Here is a 26,183-nt window from a genome sequence, read left to right as displayed (position 1 = left end):
ATTATTTTTCAATAATCAGCTAAGCGTTTATTTGTGTTACATTTGCCTTTTGAGTAATTTAATAGATCTTTTTAAATATTGCAATTTCAAACTATATAATATTTATAATATAATTTGCTAAAATTAAATTTTCAGTGGTTTAGGACCTTAATATTACAATTTTTTAAGTTCAAATTAGGATTATGATTATAGCATTTAAATTCATTTCAAAACACCTTTTAATCTCTTTCATTTTCATTAAGGTATTTTATTAGTTATTTTATGCAAATTTTGAAAACTTTTCTCTTTCTTAGATTCGTTATAAAATCGGTTTTTATAATTGCTCCTGATAGCCTATTCTAATTTAGTTAGAAATAGAATGTAATATTGTAGATTATTTTAACCATTTCAGCTATTACTTGAGCATTTTTCTTGGATCCGACTAATAATATTAATTAATAACACCTAATTAACCCCAAATCTATTACTAATAAACCACCCTGTATGAGTTTTGTGCATTATTTACTAAAATTTTAAACTAAATTGCTACTATTGCCAATTAAAGATTTACACATAATACATTTCAATTTGAAAAGAAAGTAGAACAACAATTTAAAATTATTTTCAATCAATCTTATTTTAGTTTTTGAAAATTGTAGTTTTTAGATGAACAAGTAATAAATATTCAACTTACTGCGTTTTAAAATTAACTTAGTTATGTACTGAATACGTCATAGCAATAGTATAAGAGTAAATACAGTAAATCATGTTTGTATTCACTGTTCAAGTAAACCACCTTGGCTGCTTCCACTGGTGTTAATACTGGTGTTACAAATGATTACGTCTTGAATAATGTAGCAGTTTAACTTTAAAACAACCCTATGTGCTTAGGTCCCTTTGGAATTTGATTTCCACCTGTAGATGATCTTCAAACATTATACTATTTTTAACAAGCTATTAACCTAACTACTAACAATGCTTATCTATTTGCTTCCCCTGGGATAGATGTCGGCTTACCGCACCCACAAATTAAAGCTACGCCAACCCCTTTTTTTACTCCAAACGATGACTCGGGTAAGAATTTTAATATAATGTAGGTATTTATAAGTTTAGATGTTGGTTCTTGGATAACTACATGCATTTTAATATTTTGCCAGGAAATTGTGCCATATTGCTTGGTTTGCTGGCTTCCGTGTCAACAGTTGAATATTTTTCGAGCTGGTTACCAGTCGTCAGTGATGACTTGGCAAGTAGCTCTGGAATTATTCATGTAATTGTACTATATTGGCAGCATCCTGTTGCAGATTATTTTAACAACTGTACATTTTTCTACAAACAAAATAACACAGACTGTTTACCAGATCGGAATCCGAATCTAAGGTCAGAATTCTCGGATCAGTTCGTGTTTCTAGAAACCACTTTCTAGAGGAGTTATCAAACCACGAACTGCTCCGATAATTCTAACTTTAGGTTCGGATTTAGCGTATTAAAATATGAGATACACTGCTCTGGTTTACGGCCCAGCCAACCCTTTGGTGATTGGTAAATGATACTCAATCAAGGATTTACCTAAACTATATAACTGCTTATATCTCATGGTTATTAATAATAAACTATTTCATTTCAGCGATTAACGTAATGTCATGTTCTAAACTGTTTACATATAACATATAGGGATAGGGTATATGAAACTGGGCGCGATTACATTGCTGGAGACCATCAAAAACTGATGGATGGTTAAATTAACGCAAAGTTGGGTAATTTAATGAGCGATAATTTCCTGGAGAAAAGGTATTCTCGCTAGTTGAGGAGAGAAAAGCTCCTTTTATAGCTGTAATTTTACCATTTTCAAGAACGCTAAAAAATAATAGGAAATAAACTCACAACTACAGTTCACTGCATGAGTCATTTCGTGGTCATGTAATTTCCCGTTTTGGTGATCAGATGTGGCCGTTCGCCTTTGGACCTTTTTCTTTGGATTTATTTGATATTTAAGGGTTATGCCAACAATACCACGACCACCCGTGTCTTGAAGAAGGAAATTGAGCGCCGTATCAACGAAATTCCGCCGCATTTATGCAAACTGCAAAATTTGCACATGTGCCAGCGAAGCCGTGAAGGCCATTTACCCTACATATTCCCTATACTGTATACGTTATGAATCAATAAAAAATTTTAACAATTTTTAAGTAAAAACCTGTGTTTTCTAACAAAATTACTTCATGTGTGAATTTTAGGACACCCTTTATATAATTCCACTCCATTTTACTACATGTTCATTAACTTTATTGATCATTCAAATTTTCTACATATGTGCTTGGTTATAGTATTACTGAAATTGCAATATATGTTTATTTTAAAAGACCACCACCTGAAGGCAGCTTGTCTCTAGTATAAAGCTCTAAAATGCTGAAAATCTGAAATTTTTTAAAAGTTACAGATTGAATGAGTTGAGATTTGCTTATGGTGTATTCCTAGGAGACCCTCGACCTTTGTACGATTTTCCGGCAGCTTAGGTACATTCTGCGGTTTATAAAATGGCTATTTGTAATATTCCGCAATTCATATATTTTTATTTTTATGCCTGAGAGAAATGGTTTTCAAAGAAAATTAAAGGCGACTTTTAAAACTGCATTCAGAGTGAATGGAAATTAAAATTACTAAGCAACTGGTTTTAGAATAAAAATGTTATGGCGATCAAATTTTTGCATTCTATATTTCGTATTGTTTATATATTAAGAGAAAAAAAAAGACATTTGAGTGTTTTTATAATATTGCTAGTGTCAGTAAATTATTTACCCAATATTTATCATCAAAATCTATACTAACCAAGGACATTTAAATACCGATGCAAAATGTATCTATTATTTCATCGTTATCTGTGTCGGCGTTAAATGAGAAGTCAGACGGGATGTGATTCATATATCTGTGGTCAGCTTCTAAATAAAAATAGTTTATAAATGTAATCTTGGTTGAGGAGGATGTAAAACTATCTGAATATTTCTATAAAAGACAGGAAACAATTTTTTGACATTCAGTTCAGTAGCGAATTGTGTCATATATGAATATTTTTCGAAATTTTGAGAAATTGAATTATATTTCGAAATTTTTATTCAATGTTCACAATTGCGTCATCATTTGAGTTAATTCTTCAAATATTTTTGTAATCTAATTTTGATGCAACATATTTTTTCTGTATATTCAGTAAAACTAATTTCTTCATTATCTAAATTCAGCGCAAACACTTTGAATCTTATGAATAAACAGAAGCATTTTGTAAAAGTAAAAGCATTTGGGTTCCAAAAAGGATTTTCCCAGATGCGTTATACGTTACATGCGTGCAAATCCTGGGCACTCGCTCAGGATATGCAGACAAGTTTCATCCACCAAGTCACATCCTCAGTAGACCGGACTGTCTACAAGTCTTAACTTGTATAGATGTTTTCTAAAGTGACAGTGTCCCGTTATAAGTCCCGTCACTTTCCTAAGCCGAACCAATGAAATCTGTTTCGGATGCCTTTCTAGCAAGTCCATCAGCTTTCTTATTTCCGTCAAAGCATTCGTGTCCTGGCACCCAACATAATCTAACGGTATCTGTGGTAGCCAGTTCAGTCAGCACATGTAAACATTCCCACATAAGTTTTGAACTTACCTTGTGTGTGTCTAAAACCTTAATTGCTGTTTGACTGTCAGAGAATATGTATATGAGTTTATGTTTATAACCTCTACGTTCATTCTCCGATAAACACGCCATTCTTGCTAAAATTTCTGCTTAAAATACAGTGGGAAACTTCCCAGTCTTGCACTCCGTCTGGGTCTGAGTCCGTATATTCACACACCCGTCCCCCTGGCCATTTTGGAGCCACCCATAAACCATACTAGGTTCCTCTTTCCAGAGTATCATTTGCTCTGATCCTCTATTTGAATCTGGATAACTGTTAGTGCACTACTAGTTTTTTATTCTGTTCATGGATGAAATGATTGATTAGGAATTACACATTTTCTTCATTAATACAGAAGTGTTATCTACTCTTACATGATTTAACAGTTTTCTCCATATTAAATGACATTTTCTCTATACTAAGGCAAATGCTTTTACTTTTAAATATAAAGCCAATACCTCCATATAGTATTATGTAGTAGTTACTGAAGTTACTAAGTTAGTAAAGGCATTTGCTACCTTTTATTCATGAGACCCTTTACAGTCATATGGAACTTATAAAACTAATTAATCTCATTATCAAATTATCCTTCAACAAAAGGTGGTGGCAAAATGTACTTAATCCAAAACTAATCTATAAATTTGATTGTATTTTTGCTAATACCGCTGCCACAAAATGTGTGGTGGAATTAGCTTCTCTGTTGTCGACTATTTTTAATTTATAATTAAATCCTTTGTTTGAATCAGATTACAAGGGGATTATTCGGTTTAATGTTTATGTATTATCGAATCGATGATATTTCCAAGTTTATTTTACAGATTTGTACAAACATTGGCGTGTTTACATTCCACCCCTTTCATTGATTCCAACTTCCAAGTACTGCTTGTTCTATTTATGGCCCTGTGTATTTCACTTAGTAGGTCACGGTTTCCAGTCCGGTGCTGCATGGAACTTTTTTATCTATTTACCAACCCTTCAGCGTACACTATCGTGACCGACTTTCGTATACTTTTTAAACGTTAAGGAATATTACTCATTATCCAACAATTTTTCTGTTTTTGTAGTTGATTGATGTTCATTTAAATCCTCTTCAGCTACTTGTGTACTACCATAAATTATTTTGAGGAAGTTTTAATGCAGTTGGGGATATATTTTGGAATAATAAACGTTGAGTGCATTGTAAGTTTAATCTATGCTAGACGTTGGGAACTATGAAAGTGCCTGCTTTAGATGTAACGGGATTTGCATTAGCATAATATTAAACTAAAAGTTTGTTCTTTAATGCCCCCTGAAGAGAACATATTTGGAACACGTTTAAACATTTACCAGGTTATTAAAAATGGAAATGCAGAACGTTAATAAAAGGTTTTTTAAAGTTTAAGAAAATAAATGTTGATTCGGCGGCATACTCTTTATTTGTGTGAAGCTAGCTTTTGTTCCTCAGATGTATGCTACAAAGAAGCTTTAATGTAGAATCTCGCTGTAGGTATTATAGCAAGAAGTGTCCTATGAGCGTGGGTTCGAAAATCTTTAGTAAAAAAGTTACGGCGAAACATTTTTGATTATCGATTACAATAATCTCATTACACAGTAGCGGAGACTCAATAACGCAAATAATTGAAGGTGCTTTTTATCTAAAACAAACATTGTGTTATTGAGATAATAAATTCTTCTTCTGTACCTGTCGACAAATTTGTATCAAGCACAAAATACTTAAATATTTGAATTTCTCCAATAGATACCATAGCTCTAAACTATAAACGAAGTTATCAGCGACTTTGCGTTAAATATTTAAGACGTGAGCAAAATATTTCTTTCTCTGGGATGCTTCCAACTGTCTATAGTATCCCACGATTATGCCATGATGAGGAAAATCGTTTTTTATTTGTAAATATTCCATATCCTTTAAAACACTGTTGTCTTGTTTATACTCAAACTCTCAAAAATATAACTTCTTGATTTATCACCATGTTGATATAAAAATCAAAAAACAGCTGCAGAAACTTTTATAAATTACATTTTCTCATAAATAAAAAAGTTTTTTCCCTTCAAGATGTAATCGTGAAGACGCTGTATGTGTAAAATTGGATATAACCAGTAACGTCGAAATTAAGAGGGTCTGAGATGTCTCAATTGTCAAAAAAGATATTTAACGTTGAAGAAAATCTTATAAAGATTAAACTATTGCCAACTAAAACACAAAGGCTTGTCAAATCCTTTAATATATTGGTTGTAATAATACCTAAAACAACGTATTGCTTTGAATTGTCTGAATTGTGGAATATTCATAATTTTTAATTTGATATTTTAATAAATGTTAAAAAATAAGAGAAAAGGTAAAGTGTAGCCATGATTCCTGTGTCAAAAAAAAAAAACCTGTTGCTAATATGAAATCGTGATTCCATTTTAACATTGTAATATAACACCTCACAATATTTTTAGTCTGTAAGAATTTATTATTTAATTGACTATATAACGTTGATCTGTAACTAACTGAATATGTATTATTTTCCATATTTTCTTGTAAGCATTCCATATTTAAGATCCCAAATATTTCATACCATCCTACCTTTCTGTGAGTAAAAGTAAAAACTAAGAAAAAAAAATTCCTTTGTTTTTCTCTTATCTTTCGGTGGGGCAATTACTATCAAAACAAAATTAAATAATTAATTTACAAACTCATCTTAATGTTAAATTATTGGAAAAAATAGGTAATAATTGATAATTTTGCAAAGAAACAAAATTATTTTCTCGTAAAGATGAGATGATGAACTGCAAATAAGCCAGATTTTCTGTTAAACCTTTTTATCATATTGTTATTGGTATGCTGTTAATAATAATCATATTGTAAATATTATCCTGCATGGACATGACTAAATGTTATTGTTTTAATTTTGCCCTATGTTCTTTTGAGTAGTGCAGTGCATGTAAAGCGTCTTGTTTATTTTCAGATATTTTAGATTATAGCAATATTGTTTTGCCTACTGATTCTAGTGGAGCACCAATTTTACCACCCATCTTCAGACCCAAAGGTACAGTGTTCCTATCGTTTTTAACTTTAGCTTCAGTCATTAGCTCTAAGCGTAGAATTTAAATTGTTTGCATGTAGGACTTTGACTATTTAACTATACAATATGGCTATGGCCAGTAGACGTAGATGTGTTTAACGTGATTGCAGTATGGTTAGATAGATAGATTGATAGTTATACAAAGTGTTCAGTTATTTTCAAATTTTGGTGGCATAAAGTAGACTTAAACCCAAGATTAAAAAACACGAAAATAGGCAGATCTTTATTTGTTTCTAACAAAAAGTAAATATGCATATTTTAAATTAATAAAACAAATCTCATTTGACATGTCAATATACTCAAAATACAATTTTGGCTTATTTAATGTTAGTGTTTAGCAAAATTTGAACAGAACACTTTGTATACAGGGTCGGAAAGTCCCCATGGTTCATCGTTCAAATAAGAAGTGGATCTTATTTGAGGAAGGGCGAAATGGGCGGTGACTATTAGACGCCTTCATTATAGCCATCTTTCTCTATCGCACGGATTTCTATGACTTTCTTTATCGCTCTCACGTAACGGCCGATGAACCATGGGGACTTTCCGACCCTGTACATATTTACGTGAACTAAATTAAATGGTTCTTTTTAATATATGTGTTCCATGGTATATTTTCACAATTTTGCATGAAATTCTAACAGTAATGATAACAATTTATAGTTTTAATAATTCTGCATGCTTTGATATTTCAAACACTTCTGTGAATTCAATTGAAGTTAAAAACTTGAGAAAATTATTTTGAGAATAACGAACTTGATTTATGATAATATTATTCCTTATATTATTGTACTCTAACATCAAATATGTAGTCGCTAAAGCCTTGTCAAAATATTAAAATGCACTTAAAGTAACTCAGTTCTTGCTAAAAAAGCTAAGCTAAAAACTTTTAAGCACCTTAAAAATAGACTACTAATATTTATTGTGTTGCCAAAAATTTTTATTTAAATTTATTACATATAAAAAAAGACAGTATTGAGATGTGTTTGGCAATTGTTTCTGTACCTTTGACAACCAAATATATTGTGGGTACACATGCCGCAAGTGACCCATTTTTAGCGCATTATAGCGAACGCACGAACCGACAACACGTCTTTTTCACGAACTTAGTTTTCAATAAAAATACTTTATTTTTACCGTTGAGAGAGCGTTTTATTTTACTGTACAGCGAAAGCAAGCATGTGTAACCACAATATGTTTTTGAAACATGTTGGAGCCATTAGTTCGGTGGGAAAATTTTATATATTGCGGAACCGCAGAAAGTGAGTTTTCTCTCATAGTTTACAAAATTTCAACAATTTAAGTATAGACTGTCACATACTGCAGACTTGTTAAGAATATACCTACAATTAATCAATTTTTTTTGAAGGAGTAGTCATTTTAAGGTGCCCAAAAGTTCGTACTTACCCCTACCTGCTTCTGCCCTGAATAAGACGATAAAAAAGCAGGTGTTATTTAATGAATTGCAAAGTCTACAATCTGTTATCAGGACCAAAACCGGGCATTCCCAGAAACCTGACTGTGACGGAAAACAACAACGGCTTCCTCATATCCTGGATGCCCCCCTTGGAGAGGGCCAATCTCATCCAGCACTACGTGATCAAGTACAGGACAGACGGTCCTTGGAAGATCCTGAACAAAGGCCAAATTCGGCCTGAAGAAACTAACTATCTGGGTAAGTATTTAGTAGCTATTGCAACAACTATTTCGGTGATGACATGTCCTCTCTTTCACAACGTTTTATATTTTCCAATATCTAATACACAGGGTCGCTGATATGTATGGAAACGATCGATTATCTCCTAAAGTAAGAATCATAAGGCACAAACGTTTTAGGTTTTTTAAAATATATTACAATAAAGAAAAATTAAGTATACAGGAACAGTCAAACAGTCATGACGAAACAAAGTTGCTTTATCTTTAATGGAACACCCTGTACATTATTCCATATTTCAATTCCTCTCAAAATTCTAAACAAAATTCATACAACACATGTACCTAAACTTAACCGTTTTTAAAAAATATTTTAAAATTTTGGGGACCGCTGTGTCGTAATTCCGATATACTCATATTTGGAAGAATTGTAACTCGAAGTGATTATTTGCTCGCATGCTTTCCACGTACATGGCTTGCTCAGCCCACGATCATAGTGACTGGTTTGCACAGATTTCCACACTAAATCGCTCGCTGTTTTTAAATTGGCTATTAAAATGGACGTTTTATCGGGCATAATTAAGCATTATACTACCAATTAATAAATTGCCATCATTCCATAAAACTGTTAATATCGACACGTGGGTTGAAGTTCACTGTTATTGGCCAGTCAAAGAACGCTAAGAAATTTTTTTTGTCTCGTTTGTGTTAAATCTAGCTATATTTTTCATTGACGATTGAAGATGTTAGTACTTTTTTAATACTTCTTCCCATTACTTAAACGAACAGAGATACCGGTCCAAAAAATATGCAAATAATGATTATTATTTTAACAGTAAAAGAAACTAAATAACTCCACCGGCTCGTTTTTTAAATTTAACTTAAATTTGTCATGCAATAACACAGCCACACAAAAAAAAGTGGTCCGTACTTTTCATGCGACATATGTTATCCGCAATATTTTTGCTTCCTGATCACGAATCCGGTATCAGAATTGAGCTATCACATCACAGAATTTCCTAACCTGTGTAACTAACGAGCTGTCAACAAAAATAGGTATTTGTTTTAAATAGTCAATGAAAGGGAAATCACGCCACTTTCTACTACCACTAATTTTTTGTACTAGTACATAAAGTAAATATTTTAAGGCAAAATAGTATTATTTGCAACTAATTCCGCAAATAGCACTTTTCACCACATGTTGCCCACCATACTTTTACTGCGCCTGCAAAAATATAAACATTTTTATTTAATAGTACTGAACATTAAGAATATTCAGTAATTAAGTTAGATTGAAACTAATTTGAAGCGCATTTATAAGTAGACACTTAGATTAAAATAATAATTTTTTGTTACTAACTGTAAGATCAAGTAATGTATAATGTCATCTAGATAATATATTGGGAACCGCTGATTATATGTGTGAGATATAAAAGAAGTAACCTAACAGTATATTCTTAGATTCTAAGAAGTAACTTTCAACGCTTGCTTAATTGTAAAATTGGAAAAGTGAAAAGTGGATAATGAACGTAATTCCTAGTTATTGTCATTCTTTAATTAAACTGACCAGACTCTTTCAGTGATATTTATTCTGTGTATAATAAACCTTAAATTGCGTGGGTAAGTAAAATAATATTCACCTCATATCGTTTATAATAAATTTCAATACAGTTGTAACCTATACGATATTTTTTTTCTATAATAGAGTTACCATTATTTTTGTTTTTTTGGAGCAAAGTAAATAGCAAAGAAAATTGAATAAAATTTAAAGCAGTATCTAATTTTGTCGCACAATATACTGAGAAATTATTTATTTTAAATATTTGGAATTGTTTTAATAAGAAATTATAACAATTGTGTGCATAAATGACAAAAAAAAACATTAATTTTATCTTTTACAATTTACAAAACAGTTTTGAAATAATAAATTGAGTAGTCATTTTAAACAAATTTAATATCTGGCCTTGAATAAATTATTATGAATTCTGCTGCTGTTTATTTCAAAAGATGTGGTGTTAAATTTTGTATTATTATTATTTTTAATGACAAGAAAAGGGTTTAAGTGATTTTATTTAAATTTTATACGCACAGCTTTTAATACTCATGTTCAATTTTTGTTTATAACATTTTTGTATGGCATTTCTAAAGTATATAGGTTATACAAATAAAATGAACCTCGACCTAATGCCGTACAAAAATAGTAATACCAGAAGCCAGGAAAATTTTTGATTTTCTGAAAATTTTGGCCCGATTTTTGGTGATTTACTTTTTTAGTGACGCCGTACGTATCTGCTGATACAGGGATTAGAAATAAAGGGCGCAACCCTCTATTTGAGCCCCCATTGTTTCAAGTCATCGAAAAATGTACGACATATATTCCACATGATTATTTAACTCTCCAAATAATTCTTAGCAATTCTTATGCCGTTATGGTTATGGTTAATGCAAATGTTTATAAACATTTATTATTTGTATTTTGGAATTGAGTTTTATTTTTTTTTCGATAAGATCATTAATAAGTAAAAAAATGCCGTACATTTTTAACTAGTGGATTTTACATAGCTGATAATATTTTTCATACATTTTTACTACATATTTAGGTCAATAATTTCATTTTTAATTTTTTAATTTCATCAGAAATATGACATAAAGAATGAAAATTGCAATACCGTACATATTTGTTGGAACAATTCTCCGACACTGCATAAGTTTTAAGTTAAATGAGTTTTATCCTAATTTCAAGAGAAATTTAATTTATACCGTCGAAATTATGGCATTATCTTTAAGATTAAAAAAAATTGTGTATAGAGAATCGAGAAAATATTTTGAGAAATTTAGAAACTTAATAACGTGCAAGAAAGTATTATTTTTAAATAAATATAATAATAAACAATTAATTTTAACTCAATATTCATGAGAATTCCTATACTTACAATTAAAATAGTAATATAATATATGTTTTGAAGTAACAGAACCCTCGCATTTGCATATTTGCAACTTCTGTTACAATTCTTTGAACAATGTATTTATGTAAAAATTGTGATGAAGCCATTGGCATACAAATTTAATTTAATTTAAAATTAGTAAAAATAATTTAAAAGTGCATTTTTTACAACTTTAAGATTGTCGGTTATAAACATGAATAAAACCACATAAAAATGTACACGCCGAAAAGAAAAAAGACAGAGAAAGAAGAAGTTTTGATGGCCAGCTATTATAATCTCGAAGCGGTAATTTTAATTTTAAAATAAAAATAATTCCAAATTTTTTAAAAATTTTTTGGATTTTGAAAAAATTTTACATATGTACTTGTGAAAAAAAATATATGTTTTCCAAATTTATAAAATTAATAATTTTTATATTGACCTATGTTTTTTTAACGGCATACTACATAAAAATTATTTTACTTCTTAAATAATGTTTTAGCAACAATGCCGACCATTTTTCAATGATAGGAAACCATAAAGGTCAGAATAGGGGTTTGCATTACTGAAAAATATTTCTATAGGATACTGTAAGTCTTATTATAGAAAGGCCGTAAAGTAGTAAATAATTTGTATTAAGGAGAAAATAGTAGTAAAAATAAAATCAATTCTTGCAAGTAATACTTATTTTCAAAAATATATTTTAAGCCATTTAGAACCATTTTTTTGTACGGCATTTTGTTTTTGTTGATTTTTCACCGTGAAATCCTACTTTTCAGAGGGAAATCAAATTTCCTATAGTAACCACATGTTTCATGAAAAATGTACGGCATGGCCAAATATGTCATTATTTTATAAAATAGAATTAAAATTACTTACAAATAGAGGGTTGCACCCTGTATTCCTAACCCCTGTATCAGCAAGTACGTACGGCGTCGCTTTAAAATTTATCTATGTGTCGATCCGAAACTTGCAGTATAAATGCCGTAATAAATCAATAAAACCCGGGCCAACATTTTCTAAAAGAAAAAAAAAAAACAAGAAAAGCGGCCATGCGGGAGCCTCGAAGCAAAGTATATTCTGTGTCTCTAGACATTATTACAGATTAGTAGGTCACTCTTTGTTAGTAGGTATAACACAAAACTTTTGTGCAAGTAACCATTAAGTAACAATTAAGATGTAGCTAGTCCATACATTCAAAATCGATGTGTCTGATGATTCAATGCTGGACAGGGCTGTAGTCTGCAGAGTAATTGTTTCCCACAAAACCATTGGTTAAAACTAATTTATATTGACTCTTTTAATACTAATCCTAAGTGATTTTTGCTGAATAAACGTAAACCTATGAAGCAAAAAGGGATCATTAGAAGGACACATTGTATATTCTATGTTCGTGTGATATTCAGGTATAATTTCTAAATATTTTAATATTTCTCACAAAACTCAAACACTATAATCTTAAATTCAGTTAAAATTTTATTAGCTTTCAACATTAACAGTTCTACAATTTCCACTGTTTCAGTGAAAAACCTGGTAGGGGGCCGCACCTACTACTTCCGGATCCTCGCCTACTCCGCCAATAGTTACGAGAGCAGCGAAGAGGTGAAGTTTTCCGTGCCGGCGCGCGTCAAGCACAAGGCCATCACAGCCGGCGTTGTGGGTGGCATCCTCTTCTTCATTGTGGCCATCATCCTTTCGGTATGTGCCGTCAAGATATGTAACAAGCGAAAGAGACGGAAACAGGAAAAGGGTATGTACTTGCTGCCTAAGATGAACGGGTCAACTACAGCTTTGATACGTTACTTAATCTATGCGGTGTCCTGTCCGAAGACTTTATCGGCCTATTTCTTTGTTGGTCCAAACGATGTGCTTTTCAAATTTTGTGAATGTCTGGAACACAACTAGTGCCGAAGTTCATAAAATCAGTGCAAGAACCGCAATTCCCACATTGATTTTAATCTATTTCACATCATTCAATGTTTCAACTTTATATGTACGTTTCTTAATAAAATAGGACAGTTGTCATCTGAGATTTACGCTTAGTGTACCCATCTCCTTCTGAATTTATTTCCATTCTTTCCCTCATTATTACAGACTCCAAGACAACTCTAATTATTATCTATTTTATTTATAATTTTCTATGTACAAATCATTTATGGTTGTAATTACTATAGCAGCATCTGCATACGTAGTAATTCACTTACAGTAAACATTATTTTCTTTATCTCTGGCCAATTCTGTTTCCGCCACTTCAAAATAAGATTGACTGCATTGAATGGTTCTTATAGTTGTAAACATTGTATGTGCCTGTATCATCTGTATAGAGCTGATTTGATTTTCTCATCCTCATCCTAAGATTTTGCTAATTCCAAACTACTTTAACAATAACATTCCGACTTTTCTAAGTGGATATTGTCTACTCTTTTTATAGGTATAGAACTTAGGACAAATTATTATATACAAAACAGCACGACACTGCAGATTGCTGTTCATATTATTCTGAAGTAGTGATATATTGACCATAAAACCAGGGGTTAATAGAACATCAAAAATGACCATATACCAAGAACCTATCTTCCTTTGTATTTAAGATACATATATCAAAATACTGATAGGTATATTCAAATTTGGCTTAGGTTTTTGAGGGTGCTAAATACCTCAACGTTTTTATTTTTGACCATTATCGGTCCCTAATTGTGACCTTACTTCGGTGATATTTTGTGGCATAACATTTTTGAGGGAGATTTTGTACAGGGTGATTCACTATGTTTTGACCCCCCCTTTAACTTTTTTGTTTTAAAAGTTATCAAAAAATGTGAAACACAAAAGTTGCACGATTTTTTTATGAATTTTTCGAAAATGATGGTTGAAAAACAATTGAAGTCCAAACAAAATGGCCGCTGATGTTAACTTTGCTAATTTAAATAAAACACTCTGTATATTTTTACATATTTGGATAGAACGTTCCCTGTGGAGCATAGTCATATAAGGTTTGTTGGGTCCATCTCTAACAGTAAGCGAATTACTATTAAAAAACGAAAAGAAGGTGTTTTATTAAGAAAATAATACATTTTATAATTATTGTTAGACCTCTTTCAGGCATTTCTGCCTTTTTTCTATTTACGTAATTTGGAATTAAAATATAGAGTATGAAGAACTTTATTTCAATTTTCTACTTCTCTATAACCTATTTTAATTAACTAATAATACAAACTGTCTAACAATGGCATTGTTGTTATGACATTACCTGTCACTGTCAAGGCCTACCATATAACATTGTCCACGAATTAAGCCTCTCACGACCTAATTAGTGAGATTTAGTTAAAATACCTATACGCGATTTGGACCATATCAATGTCCGATATGTCAAAATATATTACAATTAAATCTGTAAATCCTTATGTAATTGCAAAAACGGCAGAAATGCCTGAAAGGTGTCTAACAATTACAATATATCTTATTTTCCTAATAGAAAACCTTCTTTTCGTTTTTTAATAGTGTCTCGTTTATTGTTAGAGATGGACCCAACAAACCCTATATGACTATGCTTGATAGTGAACGTTCTATCCAAATATGTAAAAATATACAGGGTGTTCAGTTTAAATTAGCAAAGTTAGCATTAGCGGCCATTTTGTTTGGACTTCATTTGTTTTTCAACTATCATTTTCGAAAAATTCATGAAAAATCGTGCAACTTTTGTATTTCACATTTTTTTATAACTCTCAAAGCAAAAAAGTTAAAGGGGGGCCAGAGTATAGTGAATCACCCTGTATTTTACATAAAATAGGCACTGTTGTTGTGTGTCCGAAACAGATTGGCCAACGCTCTCTATCCATAGGTGCTAGAGGTTGTCAAAGTTGGCACAAAAGTTTTATTTTTTCTTCAATTTTAAAACTCTGTAAGATTTAAATGATAATATTTTTGGCATAATAACTGACCTAATTGTATTTACAGAAATGGGCAAAATACACCCACTTCGAAACAAATGTGCTCAATTATTCTTAGCAGGTGACCTAACAACTTCAGTTCTTGTTTTACCAGTAAGATACGAGCTTTTTCTCGTTTTAATTTGTTAGTCCTTTTAACAGTTTTAACATAATAAGTTTATTAGTCATTTCCAATACAAATCTGATTTAACCAGAATAACATAACATCAGCTTTGTCGTGCTAACGTGTTTATTATCTGCAATATTTTTTTATAATTGTAATAGACCGACCATGTCCATTCATTCTCATTTTCCCCAGTTTTACAGGTTTTAGTAAGTTGCCAAAACTTGTGGGAATGCGGTTTTTGCTAACTGAAATTTTTCAAATTCACAAAATTTAATCGTTGCGTCGTTAGTTAACATTAGAAGTAAGCAGACAAAGTCGGATGGGACACACTATGAACAGTGTAATTGTTTTGCGTACAGTTTTGCGTTCTCTTTCAGCGTACAACATGGTGGCTTGTCGAATCACGGACTCTAGAAATGGGGGTAACGCCGATAGTCAAGTGCCTTTGAAAAAGTGAGTCTTTTTATTGCAATTATTTGTGTCCCTACTGAAACAGAAAACGTTAATGTTTGTCAGACTAACTTTCAATTCCTTCTAATTGTCTCAAAGATGAGTTTGGATCAAAAAAATTTAGGAGATTCCTCACTATAAAAAAAATTGGATATCTCTGTTCTTTTAAGAGGCCCAGTTTTTCTTGTATTTCTGTTTTGTATGATTCTGTGATGTCTGACAACTCATTTGAAAACGCATCTATATTAAGAAGTTATACATTTTTTTGTGAGCAATGGAATACAATTTTGTGCATTTAAAAATAGATATACAAGGGGTATCCTAGGACTTCAATAATTTCCAGAGTCTGTACATGTTCTTTTTGACTCTATAATGTCAGGAACAGAGTTTGCCCAATCCAAATTTTTTAGATAGACGGTGTTTCCGGTTTTTTAATTTTACAGTTAGATTCCCAAAACTAAAAAAGTGGTACTCTGGTTAATGCTTCAATTAGATAAAATTAACGTTTTTTGAGAAATATGCAATATTAGATTTTAGGAAAGTATAAATTCTTAATATGTTTTCAAAAGACATCACAGAAAATCTGAAAAAACGAAAACTATTCTTATCTGTAAAACATATAGTAGATATTGATTCCCAATTTTCAATTTAACTTGGTTTTCTGTAAATCACCATTTATTATAGTGAGTATTTAAAGTTTGGAACAAATTCAATAGTATGTGTGTCACTTATAGACTCGAATACCACTTGATCGATTGAGCTCAAAATGGGTTAAATATTAGAAACAGTTATTGCAGTTTTTCAAGTTACTTATAGATGCTAGTCCCAATTAATCGACTATCGATTTTCTTCTTGTATTTGAACACACATGTTAAAGTCTTTCCTAAGACAGTTGAACACATATAAAAACGCCTAGTAATAAAATTTTATGAGTTTCATAGGCGTCCCTAAAAAAGTTTTCTGCTTAAGGTAAAAAATTATAATAATTTGTATAGAAAGTGTAGAAAATTTCTATTATATATTCATTTGTCCAAAAACATATTTTAACTATTTGTCCTCAAACAATTTTATTATATCGATGGTAAATTTCGTTTTGTTCAAAATGTCCCTCTTATTTCTCCCCTTTCGGAATATGAATGATTAATAGAAGATGCCTATAATAAATTAAAATTACCTGAATCACACCAAATTCCGCATTGCTGCACTGCACTGCTAGGCAATATGTCAGCCAATTGTCAACAGATGAGATTTATTGCCCAATCGCCCAGTTCGGCTGTATGTGTACATGTCAGGTTAGATTGAATTAGATTAGGTCATGTATTTTTAATAAAATTTACAATTTTTAATTCATACTTTCGTGATATCTTTTTTTATATTTTCGTCATTTCACTTTTATGCCTATGTCCTATTAAACATTTTCTCGAATTTGTTCCAACCTTTAGGTGCGCACTGGATATGCTGTCTAGCTGTAAAAATGCAAGAAGAGAATCAGATTTTTGCAAAACACGCTTGAAAGTTATGCTGAACAAATATTATCTGCGATAATGAGCTCTAGGTTAAATATCTCCTCTTATAGGACGGTCGAATCCGAATCCTACCGTGATTACGAGAGCGTTTTTATAATTCCTGGGACAAGCGTAGACACAAACCGTAAGCGTCAGGCGTAACGATCTCGTTATACTGTGCGATAACATCGCAACCCTCCGTGCCCCAGCACACTTTCCGAGATAACCTAACGTATGCTTTCGGTGACCAGTTATCGCATTTCGTAACGGGATCAGCGGAGAGAAAATAATAGTAAAGGAAAGTGTCTAATCCACTGATTTTCCATGATAATCTACTTATCTCTGTTGCATACCGACGGGCCAATCAGAACTTGGTATCCGTAAGGGAGGTAAATTTAAATATCATTGTAGTTCACATAAAATTTGAACATATGCTTAAATTGCAAAAGAAGTAATTTTTTATGTTATACACCAGTGCTCGACTTCGAAGTTTAAAAAAACTCCTTTTAAACTTTTTAATACAGCTTCCCTAAATTCCAAAATAGTCATTCATTCATGATGTGGAAAACAACTACTCTGTGGACTATAGCTTTGAGAATTACACTATTCTAGCACAGAATTACACCTGCAATATTTAGTAAACTGTTAAGGCCATTCGTCAAAGGAATCATACTTTCATAGGACTCACATACTAGTAGGTTACTCTCTGCTAGTAGGTTCAAAGCAATGACCTTATTAAGTATTTTTTGTTGATCTATCCATTTAAATTTCAATTTCTCCTACATGCTAGTTTTTCATAAAATTTTACAGATATTTAGCTAGATATATCTCATATGATAATAATGTTAGGTCATCAGTTTTTGTACGGGTTCTTTTATAAACGCATTTTGTTTTGGTAATTAAATGACTTTTCGTTAGCGTCGTGTTCCTCAATTCATTATCATTTATTTTTTGCTCACTAATTTGCGAATAAATTGATAACAAAAAAAGATATCGAACCCTCAAAATGTAGCTCTTCAAACTAACCTATAAAAAGTTTGATCCTGCTATTTCACTTTTTTAAGAAAACGTGAAACAACCTAAACTTGGATAAATAGCGCCAATAAATAAACAACACTTTCGTTAGAAATTTCAAACTTATACTGTATGCATCAATTTTTTGTGCTGAATTCATTTATGAAAAGAAAACTGTAGTATTACATTTAATATTTTTGAGAAAAATCCATAAACGGCATTCTGTTAAAATAACGCCATTTATAGGTTTCCATATTGAGATAAATGACATTACGCATTCACCTCGAGATAAAGCATGAAAAGACCTTTCCAACGAGATATTACACTATGGGCTTTTGATGAGCCAATCCTTAAAAGAATGGATTTTTCTGATCAGACATTAGGGGCTTCCCCCACCCTTTCTGTCGAGAGATAGAAAAAAATGTCAAAAACAAAAGTTATGCGCAATGAATTCAACTTTGTTTTGGTATGTAGATCGCGCCCCCTAGCAGCTGAGCTACGAACTTGAAAACTATTTCCAATGATAGATTACCAAATTTTTTTCCTGAAGTCCTAGGGCCTATACTTTCTCTAATATCATACCTCGCCGACCTTAGTGGGACACCCTGTATGTTACACCAATGTTTCGAACTCTGCTTCGGAGAAAAACTTTTTAAAACTTATAGACAAGTTTTGAATGTCGGTGAGATATAACCTATAAAACATATGTCATATGTTATATCTTAAATGTAATGCTTACTAGCTTTAAGTGAAAGATAAAAGTTACTCATACATATTTCTCATAAAACCTTGTATAAATCCTATTTCTATTTTTTATTTAGGTTAAATTAATAATAGTATCGGTTGCCTCTCAATTGTCAAATGATTCTATGAATTTGATTGGTCCGTAAGTGTGGAACAGAGACTGTACTATGTTTCTCATAAATAAAAGATAAAAAGATAAGTATATTTGCAAAATATTGCTGTTGTCTCTATCAATTGGACAGTCTCGATTACTATTGTTTTCTCTCTGGGGATCAGCGATAGATACCTGTAGAGTGGGGGCGCTCGGCATCTCACGCATACCGCTCGCCCCCACTTAAGTGTGCTTCATTTGTTCCTGGAATGTTTGATTGGACTTAGGGTCCGTCTTTCTGTGTAGGTGCATTAGATCTATAGACTATTATTACTACACCTGCAGCCGCGTTGAGTTATTACCGAAAGTTTACATAGGTATGTGTCGGAGATTTCTCTATTTATTTACATGGTGGTCCGGAATGGTATGTCGCAAAACATATTGCGGTAAAAGCATTAAAAACTATGAACAATTTCTTAATAAACCTTTGGCAGGTTGTGCCTACTTACGGAGGTAGGTAAAGTCCTGGAAAGTTCTAAAATAGAATATGAAATTTTTTATTAATTTTGAAAGATTTTAAATCTAGAAACTTGCGGATATATACAGGGCATAATTTGCTGGACAAATTAGTGGTAGTGGTATTTTTATAAATAAAAAATTAAAAAAATAAAACACCTTGTACAATTCTTGAGATTAATTAGTATATGGTTTTAAAGCTAATCACAATTTTCGATATCTTTACGGTTTTTATTTCATTTTACAGAATTATTTAGAGTTTTCACAACATTCTAGTTAAACCACGAAGACGGTGAAATATGTTGAGTAATACGGAACCAACAAAACAAATCGAGAACTGACGGAAAGCCGGTGTGTCGCATTCGCCCTGTTATCTTTGAAGTATGAACATGACAACCCCCATCTTATATCAATTATTACAATGTACTACGTTGTGTTATATTAAAGAGATATTGTGAAGAAATTTTTTAATAAATTTGCTTTGGTTTCACTTTTGTTTTATTTAAAAAATAAAATTTCATGAATTTTTCTTTCATTGGTACAAACTAAAACTAATAATTAAAATCATAAAATACAAGTTAAACTAGTGTTCAGGTAATTTGGAAATAATTCTGTGGAAAAGTCTGGAACGAGAGAGAATTGCTTTGATAAATTTTTTGTTAAAAAAACATTACCCTCTCAGTCCAGCCTAGAACGGTAGGGTAGTAAATCCACAAAAAATCGACAAAAAACACTATTTTATTTGAAGTTTAATTTGAACTTTTTTGTTAAACCTAGACAAAAAATGAAACAAAAAATTTGGGTGGGAGGCGGAGGGGAAATTTTTTATAATAAAAAAAAGAGAGCAAAAAATTTAACAAAAAAGTCATCGCTCTTTTCCATAAAATTTGATTGAAATTAGTGTTTTTGTTTTTTGTTAAAAATTGACAAAATATGGAACAAAGAATTTGGTATGGAGGCGGAGGAAAATTTTTGTTTTTTGTTAAAAATTGACAAAAAATGGAACAAAAAATTCAGTAGGGAGACGGAGAGGAAATTTTTTATAACAAAAAAGGGAGCAAAAAATTTAACAAAAAAAACACGCTCTTTTCCTAAAAATTGAACTGAAATTAGTATTTTAGTTTTTTGTTAAAAATTGACAAAAAATGGAACAAAACATTCGGTAGAGGCGGATGGGAAATTTTTTTTAACAAAAAAGGTAAAAAAATTAACAAAAAATACTGTCTTCCTTAAAAGTTAATTGAAATTACTATTTTCGTTTTTTGTTAAAAATTGACAAATAATGGTACAAAAAATTGGGGTTTAGTTAAAACTGTTATTTTTACTTAACAAAAAAGTGCTCGCCGGCCTGTAACAAAAGAGAGACAAAAATACATTTTCGCCAAAGAAAAGATGAATTTGTTTCATCGTACGAATTTGTGCGATATATTTCATTGTAGACACGTTGGTCGGAGCAACAACAAAAATATACTCCCAGTCCTAGACGATTTATTCAACGTCTAAGTACTAGGAACAAACATCTTCGAAAGCTGCTCTTTCTGTCTGTACAGCTTCCTGCAGAAATCTTCCTAAAAAAAAAGAATTAAAAAAATATTTATATCAGGCTCAGCAAAAATGCTTGTCCCTAAGCCTTAGCAAAAAAAACAGATAACTTATAAAATTAATATTAATCAAACAGATACGGCCCATTAAACAAATAGAGAAATCCAAATGCAGCACATGCACAAGTCGAATGACCCGATTAATGTTATCAATAACTAAACGCGTGTTTCTGCATTACCCAGTTTCTGATCCCAAACGTGTGTTATTTGCCGCCACCTGGATCTGCGCAGGAGGAAAAAAGGTGAAGAACTCCGCGGATGTTGAAACTTCCAACTCATCTGTTCGCACTCTCACATGTATTAGTTCTCTTTCTATTGATTGCACACTTACTAATACGAACACGAAGAAGCACATAGTATTGAATAACAGAACTTTGATTTGATTTCAAAACGTTCTACTCAACAGTATCTATTGAAAGGAACTTGTTGAGACGCAATGCAACTAATTAATTGTATACGTATATTGTGTGCTTTTTTAACTTTCTAAAATCTTTATATTCATTGAGCTTAGCTATCCTTTCTACTTCTCCTGTCCTTATTCCTGTTTGTTTGTATTAGGGGCAAATTGAACGGGAAACATGTTAAGAATTGAATTATTAATCATTATTGTTCTTCTGTTGTATACTGCGAATAAAGTAATAGTTTTATCTTGAGCTATTTATTATTTATTTATTATACATGGAAATTTGCGAATTTCAGATACTCTGTGAATGCTACTTAATTAAAGACTTAAAGATAATTGGTAAATAAAATTAACACTACTCACTATTGGTCCTTCCCCGTCCTATGCATGTTTGCCGATTATCTGCCTGTTGTGGACGAGTTTTAAAAGATTTTTTAAGAATATTAGAAGCATGACATTGCCAGTTTTGTTCACCTGTTAATGCTCTTATGTCACATTAATTTTTCCCATTTTTCATAGTTAACAGATATTAACGTTCATTTGTGAGATCTAACACTACAAAAGAGGAATAAATTTGTCATAATTTTTGCATGTAAGAATGGGAAAAATTAACTATTCCACAATCAGTATGATCTAATTTTATCTCGATGTGTTGACAGACTTAGAAAAGGCCGAATACCAGGTTTAAGAATTCTTGCTTTCATCGCCAATTGGGTGTGGCCAAGGGATCGCTGTCGCTCGGGCAGCCTGTCTAGTCTAACTTGGCATCCAGACTACCTACATCCGGGATCTCCATCTAAGTCTTTAGGACGCATATCCAGAGCAGCAGATGGACGTTTCGTCTTAGTCGACTCGGCCCTAAGCCTAAGAGCTGAAAGTCCATCTAACGCTTCCAGCAGTGACGATGGAGGATTTCTACCTAGAAGAGGAATCAGAAACAGAGCTTCTTGGAGAAGACCTCTTGTCGGCTACCCCAGTCAACTCAGCCTAAGATCTGACGCTTCCGGGCAATCAGCGTCTGGACTAGCGGCATATTTTTTGGGACAGCGCTTCAGTCAGCCTACCCTCAAACCAATACCAACAATATACACTCCCACTACACCCAAGATTCAGTCCAGTTCACCGGCTACGTCTAGTGGACTGCTACTATCGCCTTGGACGCCGCTCTACTTTAGCGATTTAAGTTCCGTAAGATACCCGAGTTCGGGAGAACGATCCTATCCCACCCCTCCAGGGTTTATTCAGCTCAAGTCCGTGCATGAACGATATTCTCAAGAACTGCCATCACTTCGTGCCATACACGAGGAACACCAAGGTTTCATCCCGGTGCATCCCATAAGAGACAGCCCTAGAGCGGTGCCCCAGCACAGGACTAGGAGCACAAGGCTCTTACCGCCGAGACATGGAAGACTGGCGAGGAGTGCTCCGGAGCTGGACCACCTCGATCGTTCTCCAGAAAGTCGGTCAAGTTCTAGCGGCTTCGGCAGCAAAAATACTTCCCAGCAGAATCAAAGTTCGCATAGCGGCAGTACTTTCACTGAATGGCGATTGCCTCCATATCGACCGCCTCCACCGCCGCCTTCTTCCGCGCTACCGCCTCCTCCCCCACCTTTAGTCGGACATTGGTTAGAACTTGCCTCATCGTCTCCTTCTGCCTCCGACCACCTCCACAAGGCAGTAGACGTTGGCAGCGTAGATGGACACTATGAATTCGATCCGAGTACACCAACTCCCACTCCTTCCACCCCCACGGGATCACGTGACGTGGATCTGGACTCGGCAGGTCCCGGTCTGTCGCAGCGAAAGAGCTACGGAGGTATCAGAAGCAGATACGATAACATCGACGCGCGAGTTCAAGCCATGAAAGAGGAGTTCAACGAGTTCCGCAAACGACAAGCCAATAGGAGAAGGAGTCACGAGTTGGAAAGTGCCTGTTGACTTAGCCATGTGTTTGTGAGTGCGCGACTTACCCCCAAACTTAAAATTACTTTTTCTCAAATTCAGTGTGATATCGTAACCATTACAAGCAAAACGAAATATGTTCTAAATCTTATGTAAAACAGAACCAAAACAGACACTAATATTAAATTATGTAAAGTTAAGTACACTACATTCATTCACAATTACTTATATTGGGTTACGTCGTATTTCTAAAGTAGGAATATAAGCATGAAGCTCAATTCATATTGCGATTGGTATTAGAAGATGAAGAAGGAGCGATCCATATATAAAGATCTTAAGACGAAATAACTAGAAGGACCAATTTTTCACTAAGTAACAACTAATTTCTGTTTTGTACATCGTGTAGAAAGTAAATAAATGCAAGAAAACTTACTCTAATACCCTGATGATCGTAAATTTCAGGTATCAGAATCTGAAAATGATTTAATTTACGCACTATTAGAGTATGACTATTTTCGGATTGTCTTCGCGATAATTAGACGGTAGTTGAAAAGAATCGGTGACGTAATTGAAAGGCTTGCGTCGCCAGGGAAAACATTTAGTTCGCTTTCAAGGGAATTCCTAGGAGAAACGCTTTATGCTAATTGAAGAACCGCAATTTCGCTCCTTCGAATGTCTTCTAATTAAAATCGACACCCCTACACATCAGACACGTTCACAAAGGCGTAATGTTGTGTACGTGGGCGGGCGAAAGTCCAAACGTCAAATTAGGAACTGCCCTCCTGAGATATTTTGGACAACTACCCCGCCTACCAATAAATTCTAACGCTTTAGCGCGACCTCCAGAGGTCGCGACCAACATTCACAAGAGAGGCTGTTGCGTATTGTAATACTTAGATGTCTAGGATAACATTGTATAACGTACCTTTTGCTCCTAGGAGTAACTCGGGCCTACTCTAGGTCCGAATATTTGAACTTGTTTTGTATTTGAGTTTGTGAAATTTACCAAACAAACTATATCAGACAAGAGTACCAGTGCAATAATTTTAACGCTATCGCTACCTACATGGGATGTTAGTCAACACGATTATAATCTAAATCCAGAAGATTCGGTGGCAACTATTTTTATTCATATCATAACTATTTTTGTTTTAACAAAACATATACCTACGAACCGTGTTTTCTTGTTTGCTAACTAAATGGAATAACTAGAAGGATCTGGATAAATCATTATCCAGACTGTGAAATTTTTCTGCATATCACAATAGCACATAATATGCTTTAAATGTAATATTCTCAGGGAGATAACTATGAATCTCTGTTGCTGATTCACAGACCAACAAAATTTATCTTTTTTTGGAAGCAGTAACATGAATACATATTTCCGAAGGATTTAGGTACGCTGAATCCGAATCTGGCAGCAGAATTGCTCTATCACGTCAGGTTTTTGAGAAATCCTAACCTAAAAGTGCAAAAAACACTGTTTTTCGTCATATTTGAGGTTATTCTTTTTCAAAAAACTAATACATTTAATCTAAAAGTACAAGGCTCCCTCCTTCGAATGCCGTTGAGTTTGCTCAGATATCTATTTTTTGTTTCTCAAAAACCTGACGTGATAGAACAATTCTGGAGCCAGATTCGGATTCAGCGCACCAAAATCCTTCGGGAATGCATATTCGTGTGTCTGCTTCTTGGCCCTTGTTGACTTTGTGTTATTATTAAAAAAATCGATCTTGGTTATATAATTTTTAAGTATCACAAGCCTACTATAAATCTGCTATGTTATTTGAATCATTATTTCTATCATATTAAACTGAATGTTTCATTCCAAGTTTAATTATTGTACGACCTACTTGACAGTATTGCCACTGAATAAATGAGCAAAAAAAATTAATGGATCTATCCGTTAGCAAGGGAGCGATTTAATTAATGCCAACTTCCCAACTTATTTCTTTATTTTCATAGAACTGTGATAATCTAGAGGTAGATGCCACATATTTATTAAAAGGAAAGAAGGAAGGGAGAAAACTTCGTCCAATTAAGACTTTTTAGTTTTAAAATTGTCACTCTTGTATTTTAAATGTAATTTTTAATGGACTTGTAATTTTTCGTAGTTTGTTTGGTAGATGTATTCTCGTATCTAGACGATATTTTATATTTTTTGAATTTTGTATAGTGATATTATTTATGATCTGAACTAGTACAATTCGTATTTATGTAATTTAATTTTTCAATGGATGACTGGATGGTGTGCTCAACAATAAGAGGAGTACATGTAATAAAGTATAAAAACAAACAAAAATTCTAACGATTTTTAACCATATAATTAACTATAAAAAATGTTACATTCTTGCCAATAATATTTATTACTGATTTAAGGACGGAGACAATTTTTTAATAAAATTTTGCATGTTTATTAGGCACTTGATCTTTTCCAAAGTTGACAGAATAAAAACCTATTGTACATTGATTATATCATTTCACAGCACACTGACTTAGCAGTAGTATTTTTAGTTCTAAGTGTTAAGTAGAATAAACAGTTGTTACTATGTAACTATGCTGTAAAAAGCATCACATCTGAATAAAATACAATAATGTTGCCAGATCTCATAAGCCGTTTG

At 32.7% G+C, this 26,183-nt stretch overlaps 1 protein-coding gene across 8 annotated transcripts in view; it reads left to right on the top strand.

Annotated features, from left to right (window-relative positions):
- The window catches only part of LOC108912586 (protein turtle), a 188,892-nt gene extending 163,922 nt beyond the window's left edge, over positions 1–24,970 (top strand). For 2 of the 8 annotated variants that reach the window (XM_018717849.2, XM_018717848.1), the window contains 5 exons: positions 6,593–6,673; positions 8,196–8,381; positions 12,806–13,033; positions 15,696–15,789; positions 22,320–24,970. In XM_018717849.2, the coding sequence (XP_018573365.1) occupies positions 6,593–6,673; positions 8,196–8,381; positions 12,806–13,033; positions 15,696–15,789; positions 22,320–23,598 (1,868 nt within the window). In that variant the 3' untranslated portion in view covers positions 23,599–24,970. Of the gene's footprint in view, positions 1–6,592; positions 6,674–8,195; positions 8,382–12,805; positions 13,034–15,695; positions 15,790–19,903; positions 20,123–21,440; positions 21,500–22,319 lie in introns of those variants that run through there. The other 6 variants (XR_001964553.1, XM_018717851.1, XM_018717856.1 and 3 more) reach the window with 6 other exon arrangements.
- Positions 24,971–26,183: the final 1,213 nt, after the last annotated feature.

The sequence above is a fragment of the Anoplophora glabripennis genome, unplaced genomic scaffold, assembly GCF_000390285.2.
Source record: "Anoplophora glabripennis isolate ALB-LARVAE unplaced genomic scaffold, Agla_2.0 scaffold296, whole genome shotgun sequence".
Lineage (NCBI taxonomy): Eukaryota > Metazoa > Arthropoda > Insecta > Coleoptera > Cerambycidae > Anoplophora > Anoplophora glabripennis.
This window is presented reverse-complemented; position numbering and strand designations above follow the sequence as displayed.